Genomic DNA, 12,229 nt, shown 5'->3' with positions numbered 1-12,229 from the left:
GTAGTTACTGGTAGATTTTCCCCTGGACCAGGCTTGGCCAATATCTTAGTTTTGTCCTTGTTAACTGTTAGGCCAAAACACATGTAGGCAGCATGGTAATTATCCACCGATTCTTGGAGCTCTGCTTGGGTTTGGGCCACGGCAGTGTTGTCATGTGCATATTGTAGTTCCGTCACATTGATGGTGTTGGTGTTGTGCTGATAATTGAGTATGGTAAGTTTGAAAATTCCCCCATCTAATTTGTATTTTATCTCAACCCCTTGGTTGTTGTGGGTTACTTTATATAGCATGGCAGCTAAGTATAGAGAGAAAAGGGTCGGCGCTAATACACATCCTCGTTTAGTCCACCTGTGATTGGGAAGGGGGCTGACAGGTTACTTTGGTAGATTACTTAAGCTGTCATCCCATCATGTAGGACTCTGATCATGTCAACAAAAGTTGCTCATGGATTCCAAAGTGCTTGGGGACAGACCACATTACTGTACTGTTCTTGGTACGCTGTCGTATGCTTTTTCGAGGTCGTGGGAAATTAGGAATTTGGGTTTTAGCTGTTCTGATTTTTCCTGTAGTAGACGAGCACAGAAAATAATGTATATGGTTCCTCTAGATGGGCGCAAACCACACTGGGATTCTGGCAGGATTGTTTCTGCTACATTTTTTTAATCTATTTGGTAGGATCCTTGCCAAGACCTTGCCTGCAATTGATAGCAAGGATATCTCTCTATAATTTCCACACACTCTTCTATCTCCTTTTTTGAAGATGGTGACAAGGAGTTCGTCTTTCCAATCATTGGGGGCCTGTTAGTATGAGGGCGTGAAGACGCATCTTCGTGACTAAACCACCAAGGGTCGGAAGTTTAGTGGGAATGTTGTCTAGGCCCTAGGCCTTCCCTTGGCACATGCATTTTAAAGCTGCATTGAATTCTTAAAATGTAGGTGGTAGGAACAATTCGGGTGGATGTTGTGGCACATTTCGGAAGAAGTCTTGTTGGGCTGATGAGTTCCTCTTCAGGAGGGTGTTGAAATGTTTTACCCAACAGTTATGGATCTCTCTGTCTTCCATGAGGATGGTGTTTGCTGCCAAGTGTGTCCCTGCAGCTGTGGGCTTTGGTCCGAAAATTTCTTTGTGCCTGCAAAGAAGCTTTTAAGGTCCCTTCTGTCAGCATAACCTTGTAGGTCTTGAGCCATTTGCTGTCACCATTCATTTTGTATTTCTTGAAGCCTGGCTTGACACTAACTTTGCTTGTGCACATTTAGCCTTCTTTGGGTCGGAATTAGGGTCTGGGTCGAGGGCTATTCAAGCTAAATGTTTGGCGTTAATGAGGGACTTAATATCTTCGTCGTTGTTGTCAAATCAGTCCTGGTGCTGTTTGCTCTGGTAGCAGATTACGGTTCTTGCAGCTTCCTTGATGGCATCTCATAAGTTAGTCCACTGAGCGTCGATTGACGGTTCTCTGCCTGGTAGGTTCTGCTGGACTGATGCTTGGAAAGATAGAGATGTATCAGGATCTTTTAATTTACCAGTGTCTTGTCTTCTTCTGGCTTAGTTTTGTTGGATGTTACGTGGCTTCCTTTCAATGGTTAGTTTTAATTTTCAATGGTTAGTTTTAATTTTGTGATGAGCAGCCAGTGGTCTGTCCAGCAGTCATTGGCTCCAGGCATGCTTCTTGTGATCAAAACCTCATTTTTGTGTTGTTTGACAATGGCCTAATCTAAGATATCCCAGTGTTTTGATCTAGGATGTTTCCAGATGGTCTTAAATCATTTCAGGAGTCTGAACTGTGTGTTTGTAGACCAAGGAGGAGGCCATTATCATTGCAGTTTCCCACGCCTTGCCTGCCGGTTATGTTGTGCCAGAGTTCATGGTCTCGCCCCACTCAGGTGAAAATCACCTAAGAGAAGGAGATGGTCCCCAGCTGGAATTTGAGTTGGGATATGGCATTGTCAAGCTGTTAGTAGAAGGCACGTTTGACATGATCTTCCACATCTAGTGTTGGGGCTTACACTAATACTAACGTGATCAACTGTTTTTTCGGGAGTGTTAGTCTTAGTGAGGTGATTCTTTCATTTATCACATGTGGTGTCAAGTTATGAGCTTTTACTAATAAGGGTCTTAACTGCAAAGCCAACACCCTGGGAACAGTGGTCTTTCAGGTTTTTCCCTTTCCAAAAGAAAGTGTACTCTAGCCCAACTTACTGTGGTTTGGCCTTTGCCAGCTATTCTAGTCTCGCTGAAAGCAGCCCCACAGACATTGAATCTTGCAAGTTCTTTTGAGACTAAGGTTGTTCGTGTTTCAGGGCAGTGTGTGTTTCTGGCATTCATGAGGATGTGCACATTCCATGTACCTACTTTGAGGTACGATTTACTAAAATTATTCCTTCTTTCACGGCTGCATCAATGGGTGCAGCTTCCCAATGACTGGGATGGTGTGACCACAGATGTTTAGCCCATCTTTTATAGGGCCTTCCGCAGTTGGGGTGAGCAGCAGTACTCCTGAAAAGGCCTGCTCAGTCACAGGTGCCGGACCGAGTTCCTGTGTGGTCACGATCACGGGGAAAGCAGCCATCACATTCCTGCCCCCAGTGTGCAGGTCCAGGCTAAGAGTTTCCAGTTACACCAAGTCTATTCCCACCACCATCGCCATTGGTCTTTTTAAGTAGGGTTAGGAGGAGAGGAAGAGAATGGAAATAAGGAGGGTGTTAGAGAGAAAGTAGTAAGACTGAAAAGCCTGTTGGTGTGACTGTTTAGTGTGGACAACACTTTGCCAGAGCAATGCTCGTACACTTTGACACCACACCTTCCTCCTGCAGCACACAAGTTTGATTTGCAAGACTGTGGTGTGGAGCTGCATCGGTCTGCCGATAATCTAGTCCACCAGATCTTGCCTTGCGGCCAGACAGACTGGCATGGTTTTATTTTGGAGTTTTCCTTCTAGCCTTTACCTAAAGAGGCATACCCTACAAGGCAGCAGAGGGAGTCTGATAAGACAGTCAGAAACACAGTCACTTGCATGCAGTCTGTATTAAAAAGGGGGACCACGGGAAGGTAGCATACAAGTATTTGAGAGGAGAGGCTGTGGGAAGGTTAAGACTAGCTTAGCCTAAGACGCATGCATTCCAAAGTGTTGTCCACCCTAAAAATTGAGTAATAAACATTTAATGGAGGTACAGGGAACGAGAAGGAGAGAGAGAGACCAAAGCAAAAGTGGGTGGACTGTATCCAGGATGACCTTCGATCTAAGGGATTAACCGGTGATGAGGTGTGGGACAGAGGTAGATGGAGAAAGCTGACCAGAAACATCGACCCCACATAGAAGTGGGAATAGATGCAGATAAAGAAGAAGAAGAAGAAGAAGAGCCATTTAATGCATAGTCTGAATTTTGACATTTTTTCTTTTGAGGCACAATGACTGGATTAAGACTGTTTACTAAATCTCTCTTCAAAAAGAGATCAGGTAATTGATTAGCCCTAATGAATTACCACGTTTCTGTGTTAGAGGGACTAATTCATAACAAAGCTGCCGAGTTGAGGTGTGTAAACTGCCTCGGAAGTAGCCACCTCTTCGATTTGGTAAGACAAGATACTTCCAAATTTACCTTAACCCTTTTATTAGGGTATATGTCGGTAATAAGGTTACATGAAGGCTGTACTTCCTCACTTTCATCTCTAACACAGAGATTCCTCTTCCTCCTTTATCTATCCTGCAGGAGAATCTGAGTGAACATCAGCTGGCTTCTCAGTTTGTTTACCCTTTGAAAACTGAGTAGTAACATAAACAAGTATTCACGATAGATATGGATCCATTAGCGTTCAGTTAATGTTATGCGAGTCAAACTATTGGTCGATATTACAAGTGAACGGGGAAGACTGTTGTTTGAAACGGGATGAAACCAATCCAAACTAGTTGTACCAGAATTACCAAGAGTACGGGAGGATTCACTAGACTAATGAAATATAAACAAAGGGAGCAAGTACTGTCAAGACTTTGTGAAGCTCATCACTATGAAAGCTAAAATTGTGTTGTGTAAAGGTGGATGCATATCGATATCAGTCATCCTACTACAATCAACTACCCTGGTCTTCCCTGGCTCTCAAGAACAGATAACTTGATCAACAACCATTGAAACAGATTCTCATTAGTGGTGCTAAGGGAGAAATGCACTCTTCACAATGACTATTGTATTTAAATTGCAGAATTGACCCCACAATGCATTACAAGGGAATGCAAAACATGATCTCCAAGAAATAATTCCTCGGCACTTTCCAGGAAGTAACTGTAAATCAAATCAAGGGAAGACATCTTAAAGTGCGGTATGTAAACAATCTGAGTGTATTCGATTATTCCCAGTCAACGGAGTAAACTAGAAATACACAATGCTACAACCTGGGCTTCCTACCACTTATTGCTAGAGGGATCTATTTCTTTGGTAGAGTGTATACTGGTTGAAGCTTAAGAAAAATGGAGAAAAAATTTCTAATTTTTTTACATTTTACAGTAAGTGTTAATTAAAAAGGCTTCTGGAGTAAAAGAAAAATAAAAATCATGAGAGATTTGTAGTAATAATTAATAATGCTAGTTCAGTACTCTAGAAAAAACATACAGAACTACTTAGATTGATCATACATTGTTGAATACCAAATTTACTTTACAGAAAAATTATTTTTCACATACAGTATTAAAAAAGTGTAGATAAAACATTAATGTGGTATGATCTCAGGCAATTACTGTAAGTAAATAACTTCCCTTTCAAAGTTTCTCGACTTGCATTTAGTTGCAATGCCTTTGACATTTAACTCAGAGATTGCAATTTTGAATTGCATAAACAATAAGTAGAACATTCCCTTTCATTGAGTAAATTTTTGTCCGTTGTAATATCTAAATCAAACGCACGACTGAAACAATTTTAATATAAACAAATTGTCTTACCTCTTCATATGTAGTTTCAACTAACTCGGAGATATCATATTCTATGATTGGTAAAGTTTTCTCTATAAACCCTGTGGCTTTAGATATACTAGGGATTACATGTTGTTGTATTGTTGCAATTTCCCACAAACTACTTTCGCAAGCTCGACACTTTGACATATCCGGCTCATTTGGGTCAAATGGATCATTTTCTAGTTCTGAAAAATTGAAAAATAATGTTGAAATACATACTCCTATAATCACACACAAATTTATGATGATGTGAGAAAAGAAGATAAAGTGTCTGAAAAGATACAAACTGCATGTTTACACTTAAACTTCTTATAATATCAAATAGTCAGTTTTTCTATATGAAAATAAAAGCCTATTTTCTATTGGCATCATACCTGTGTAAAACTGGTTCTATTAAACTTTTAATTTTTCAAACATTTAGCAATTCTACTTTATAAACTTTAATAAGCATCTTTAAATGGATTAGATACATGCTTTGAAACTTAAATTTTAAAAATTTTCATTTCTTTATTATTAACTTTTCTTTCCAATCAATTTTATGACATTTGTTACATTTATGACAGACATAGTAATCATATGTCAGATACATTTATTTTAATCTACATAGCTAAGACAAACTTATATAAATGATTGAAAAGTGTAGGGAAAATGTGACATAAAAATGAAAAAGGCAACACACACTACAAATTATTGCTGTAACTTCGCTCAACAAATTGGAGCACTCAAAATATTACTGTATTATGAATCAAAGGTATTCAAAAATCTTTTTACAAACAATGAGTTTAGTATAAAACTAAAGTCTTTTAAATGATTTGAACATCTAAGCAAAGGAAAAATCACAAATTTCTGAAGTTATTTAGAAATAAATTGGAGATTTGTGTCCGCTTTCTTCCATACCCTCTAATAATTCTAACTATTCATAGTGATTTATACATCTGTGTATGCAACTTTTCAATGCTTCTTACCCCTTTCTGGTTTTACCCTTCATGAAGCTTATAGATATTTCTACTATCTTCAAGGATCGCTTAGTAAACAAACCAAACAATCATCACAGCTATTATACATGCTAACTTTGGGTTTGTTTTTTAGGTGCAGACGTGTGCTTTATGATGAATAGGTAAAAAAGCTTACAAGATGTAAATGAAACATTGATGAAATGAGTATTGAAAAATGCTTGAAAACTGACACCTATAAATAAAAATTTCCTTCAAATAAGCTATTTAAATACAAACAAAATTAGAGGACTTGATGGCCTTTACTTTCATATAAAATATATCTAAATTTAACCCAAAATAACAAATAACACAGTTGGGAAACAAGAAATAAAACTTCAGTTACTGCAACAAGGAAAAGCAACTAGGTGCCTAAAAGGTAATGACAACTTGTAAACATTTTTTGGAAATTTTCAGGCACAGATATACCTTTTTATGCCATATAAAGACTTATTGGAACCTTTAAACAAATTCATGCTTTGACATCTTGACATTATGGGAATCTAAATAGATTAAATGTTAAAACAGTATGGAAATATTGTAAGTAGGATAAAATGTATAGGGATATCTTACCTATGGCATCGGGGTTATGAACAAGTATTTTTAGGCCTGGATATCTGATGAGAAGGTTTGCAATGAACTTGAGAGTAAGTACAAGGCATGAAGCTGGTGCTGACAATGATAAGCGGGCCAGCTTCTTAATGAATGCTGCAATTACATACTCGGGTACATGTCTGGAAAGATAAAAGTACAAGAGACATCAAGCCAACTGCAGTACCTTCCCCAATAAACAACTTAAACTCATAGTCCCACGCTGGGAATGAGACATCAAGCCAACTGCAGTAACTTCCCCAATAAACAACTTAAACTCATAGTCCCACGCTGGGTATGAGACATCAAGCCAACTGCAGTAACTTCCCCAATAAACAACTTAAACTCATAGTCCCACGCTGGGTATGAGACATCAAGCCAACTGCAGTAACTTCCCCAATAAACAACTTAAACTCATAGTCCCACGCTGGGTATGAGACATCAAGCCAACTGCAGTAACTTCCCCAATAAACAACTTAAACTCATAGTCCCACGCTGGGAATGAGACATCAAGCCAACTGCAGTAACTTCCCCAATAAACAACTTAAACTCATAGTCCCACGCTGGGTATGAGACATCAAGCCAACTGCAGTAACTTCCCCAATAAACAACTTAAACTCATAGTCCCACGCTGGGTATGAGACATCAAGCCAACTGCAGTAACTTCCCCAATAAACAACTTAAACTCATAGTCCCACGCTGGGAATGAGACATCAAGCCAACTGCAGTAACTTCCCCAATAAACAACTTAAACTCATAGTCCCACGATGGGAATGAGACATCAAGCCAACTGCAGTAACCTCCCCAATAAACAACTTAAACTCATAGTCCCACGCTGGGAATGAGACATCAAGCCAACTGCAGTAACCTCCCCAATAAACAACTTAAACTCATAGTCCCACGATGGAAAATTGGGGCCTAAGATCATGAGTCTAAAGAGCCCCCGTCTCGCTTTAATAGACAGGCAATCAACAACAAACGAATAGGCTGGGATCAATTTTCTGTTATGTAACAGACAGGCAAATGCATTAACACTGTACTAGTCAGGAGGGTAACATGTTTAGAACAGTTTATTAGAATCTGGTTGTTGTATTACAATATTTAAAGGGTTCTTGTTTTGAGCCTATAAAAGATTTTTCTGTTAAGATCTCGCTTCTACTGTAGGACTCTCTTTCTGTTAAGATCTCACATCTAGGACTCTCTTTCTGTTAGTTTTAGAATGAACGAAGCACATTAGTGCATTAGTGGATTAGAAAGTCTTGCATATAATGAAGGTTTTGGAGGAAATCAGATTAGTTTATCTTGTACCTACATTCTGTGCTAAGATTGATTTTAAGGTCAAAGGTTTGACTGCAAGGGATGTAGTTTAAATGATAATTTTCTTTTGGGTAAATTTAATGTTTTTTTTTTTTTTTTTGAAAAAAAAAAAGTGTTAAAATAGTGTGTTGGGTAATTTATAAGTATACAGTAGTTTGATAGGGTTCTATTTGGTTCACTATCTAGAGGATTGAGTTATAAACAAACCTGATTTTGTGATTTAATTATCACAGCACTAGGCCAAGAGGAGAGTCTCGGATGCTAAATACGATTATTACTTTAAGGCTTTACATTTCCTATCTCTTTCCTTCACTGAGTGTTGAAATAGGAACAGCAGGGGAGTTTTCATGAAAATAAATGGAATTTTAACAATCAAATTTATCATTTTATACTCGCCTGATGTTTTTATACATGTCTCCAAAGACCAGTGATATCAAGAGGAGACTATAAAGACAAAAAGGCGGCAGTATATTCAAGACATGGTAATTACCATTAAAAACCAGATTATCTATGTTGTATTACAAGCCTAAGCCTACTGGAAGCTAAAAATAAAGGAAATTTTAATTTTTAAGTTATACAGTAATGTATGTCTAAAAAAAAACACACTAAAAGAGCAAAACATGAACATCAGGTGAGTGTAAAAAAGAATAAATTTTATTGTTAAAACTAATTTTATTTTCTTAAAATAGTGTGTGGGGGATTTGAACTAACTCAAAAATAAGTTATATACAATATTATTATTATTATTATTATTATGATTATTATTATTATTATTATTATGATTTATTATTATTATTACTACTACTAACTAAGCAACAACCCTAGTTGGAAAAGCAAGATTCTATAAGCCCAAGGGCTCCAAAAGCTGAAAAATAACCCAGTGAGGAAAGGAAATAAGAAAATAAAAGATATAAGAATTAATGAAAAATTGAAATAAAATATTTTAAAAACATTAACAACATTAAAACAAATATTTAATATATAAACTATAAAAGGACTTATGTAAGCCTGTTCAACATAAAAACATTTTCTGCGAGTTTGAACTTTTAGCTACTAATTCAACTACCTGAGTAGTAAGATCATTCCACAACTTGGTCACAGCTGGAATAAAACTTCTAGAGTACTGTGTAGTATTGAGCCTCATGATGGAGGCCTAACTATAAGAATTAACTGCATACCTAGTACTGTATTACAAACAGGATGGAACTGTCCAGGAAGATCTAAATGTAAAGGATGATCAGAATTATAAAAAAATCTTATGCAACATGCATAATGAACTAATTGAATGACAGTGCCAGAGATTAACCCTTTTACCCCCAAAGGACGTACTGGTACGTTTCACAAAAGCCATCCCTTTACCCCCATGGATGTACTGGTACGTCCTTGCAAAAAAATGCTATAAAAATTTATTTTTTCATATTTTTGATAATTTTTTGAGAAAATTCAGGCATTTTCCAAGAGAATGAGACCAACCTGACCTCTCTATGACAAAAATTAAGGCTCTTAGAGCAATTTGAAAAAAATATACTGCAAATTGTGCTGGGAAAAAAATAACCCCCTGGGGGTTAAGGGTTGGAAATTTCCAAATAGGGGGGTAAAAGGGTTAATATCTATATCAGGAATATGAAATTTAACAGACTGTAATAGGTTTGCAATGCAACAAATACTTATATAAGAGACCCAATAACTCTCATAGAATTTCCAGTATTCACTCTGAAACATCACTGCTTTCAATCAAACTGAAAAATCATCCCAATTAAGATTGCTTCCTGAAACTAACAAATACCGAGTTCCAATCTTTTCTGAGTATATAATGACCAATCCCCTGGGCTTTGCCCAGAAAAGTTTTTTACTTTCTGCAACAAAAATCAAATATGAATTAAACGAGAGCCATCTTATCAAATTAAAAACAACATAATATAAATGACATCTGGAAATGGAAGAAAATATCAAAACATAGCAAAGTACAAACATTTCACTTACGTTGAAGACAAGAATCGATCCATTAACATGAAGAATCTTGGTCTATATTTGGCATGAAATATGGTGGGTTCCAAAAGGCCATACAATTTCTGATAGAAATTTGGGTAGTCTCTGAAAAATACATATAAAACAAATTATTTTAAGAATGGATGACTGATTGCAGGCAGTTTTATAGTACTGGATACTTACTGAACCCTAGTCATTACTGGACCAAAACATAATTAATGTATTGGTGTCAAAAAGGATGCAAGAATTGATAAATGTACATTGTAATTTTGCTCCTCAAAATGGATAAGAGCAAATGGGGAATAGACAACAGATAAATATAACTTCTTAAAAGTAATTTGTATTTTTCCTAGCTACACAAACCCGTGTCCTTCAAGTTGGGAATATGTTTTTAACACGAGCAGCCTTCTCGGGCATATCCCCTACCTGTCAAAAGCTCTTCACTTATGATGACCTTTCAGCTCGGGACTGAGAGGAGTGGTTTAGGTGGAAAGTTTAACTTTAAGGACATAGGTTTGTATACCTAGGAAAAATACAAATCACTTTTTAAAAAATTATTTGTCCCTATGCATATGCAAACCTTTTGTCCTTTGATTAAGAAGACTAACTAATTGATGGTCAGAAGTCCCCCTAGAACCGAATTGATTGGTTCTTTCTACCTTTGGTTATGCGAAACTACCCGATTCCATTCGGAAGAAAAGGATACGACATGAGCAACCTCCTATCTGTCTATCATGGGGATAAATAAGCTGATAGGGTTTAGCCTGACCAATATGATTGGTTTAAAGGTTTATAGGCAGAGGCAATGGAGAGTGACTTTGCCCTACCAAGCAGGACAATGCTCTAGAGACTGACCATATATACAAAGGTAGTCAGGTTGGCCAGGGCACCAACCACCAGTTGAGATGCTACCCCTAGAGAGTTATTGGATCCTTTGACTGGCCAGACAGTACTAAATTGGATCCTTTTCTCTGGTTATGGCTCATTTTTTCTTTGCCTAAACATGCACTTTATTTAATAGTCTGGCCTATTCTTCCGTCATTCTCCTCTGTCCTCATACATCTGACAACACCTAACATTCTTCTTTACTCAAGGGGTTAATTACTGCACTGTAGTTGTCCAGTGGCTAATTTCCTCTTGGTGAGGGTAGAAGAGAGACTAGCTATGGTGAGCAGTTTGTCTAGGAGGACACACTAAAAGCAAACCATTGATCTCTAGTCTTGGGTAGTGCTACAACCTCTGTACCCTGGCCATCCACTGTCATGAATTAAAGTTCTCTTGCTTCAGGGTACACTCTGGCCACCTGTTCTATCTAATTTCTCTTCCTCCTGGTTTTTTTTTTTTTACTTTTAAGTTTATATATGAAAGATCTAATTTAATGTTGTTACTGTTCTTAAAATATTTCATTTTGATAGTTTATTACTTCTCTTGTAGTTTATTCCCTTGTTTCCTTTCCTAACTAGGCTACTTTTCCCTGTTGGAGTCCGTTGGGCTTATAGCATCTTGCTTTTCCACCTTATACGATCATAATAATATGACCAATGCCCAAGTACCTCTCCACCCAAGCTATGACCAGGGAGGGCCAGGCAATGGCTGCTGATGACTTGGTAGGTGAACCTATAAGCTCTCATAAACCCCCCACCCTTAGCTCACAAGAATGGTGAGGTTGTAGACACTAAAGGAACTAATGAGTTTTAGTGGGACTTGAATCCCAGTCTGGCAATCACCAGGCAGAGATATTACCAATAGGCCACAACAACCCATTGGTCAAAGGAGGGACCCCTTTCCATAAGTAGATAGCAGTCTGGAATAATATACCTAGTGTATAATGAGTAACGGGTTGGTATATATTTCACCATCCTCCCCTTTGTCTAGGGAGGATGGGGGAGAATGTTCTCTAAACTTTAAAGAATGGAGCTCGGAAATGTAGTTTACCAGCATTAAATCATATCCATCAAGTAATGCTTCGACCACTTTATAAAATAGAAGAGAAGAGCAAGTCATTCTGTTTTCATTCCAGACATACATCTATACATTACCATAAACAAGGAGCTTAGCATGCCGCATGGGAGCTGGACTTATTACACAACTATTTGTGCAGCCACCATTAGACCAAGCACAAAGGTGTCAAGGGACTCGTGGGTACTCTTGTAGATTAAAGGCCCTTAAGTGGTATGGTGTATAAACACTCCAAATTTCAACATCTGCCCAACTGCAAGATTCCTCTTGAAGGCAAGGGTGGGACCTAACCCTTTACTTTCCAATTTCTGGTCTTACCTGGTATCCTAACCCTCTCAGCAGTTGAGGTGTATGAATTAGGGATCATCTCACTAAGTCCGAAACAGAGTATATATAGAAACCTCTTTCTTGGTTCTGTTTGTGCTATGGAAAAGTTGCTGA

At 37.8% G+C, this 12,229-nt stretch overlaps 2 protein-coding genes across 2 annotated transcripts in view; one reads left to right on the top strand and one right to left on the bottom strand.

Moving 5' to 3' along the window:
* Positions 1 to 12,229, top strand: part of ND-B18 (NADH dehydrogenase (ubiquinone) B18 subunit) — a 298,129-nt gene that overhangs the window by 237,096 nt on the left and 48,804 nt on the right. The gene's annotated exons all lie outside the window — the stretch shown is intronic.
* Positions 1 to 12,229, bottom strand: part of LOC137620223 (nucleolar complex protein 4 homolog) — a 29,819-nt gene that overhangs the window by 4,989 nt on the left and 12,601 nt on the right. The window contains exons 9-11 of the mRNA XM_068350458.1: positions 9,824 to 9,934; positions 6,506 to 6,666; positions 4,929 to 5,125 (exon numbers count right to left, since the gene is read on the bottom strand). Of these exons, the coding sequence (XP_068206559.1) occupies positions 4,929 to 5,125; positions 6,506 to 6,666; positions 9,824 to 9,934 (469 nt within the window). The remainder of the gene's footprint in view (positions 1 to 4,928; positions 5,126 to 6,505; positions 6,667 to 9,823; positions 9,935 to 12,229) is intronic.

Source organism: Palaemon carinicauda, chromosome 26 (genome assembly GCF_036898095.1).
Source record: "Palaemon carinicauda isolate YSFRI2023 chromosome 26, ASM3689809v2, whole genome shotgun sequence".
NCBI lineage: Eukaryota > Metazoa > Arthropoda > Malacostraca > Decapoda > Palaemonidae > Palaemon > Palaemon carinicauda.
The sequence above is the reverse complement of the archived record's forward strand: the minus strand, read 5'-3'. Positions and strand labels throughout refer to the sequence as shown.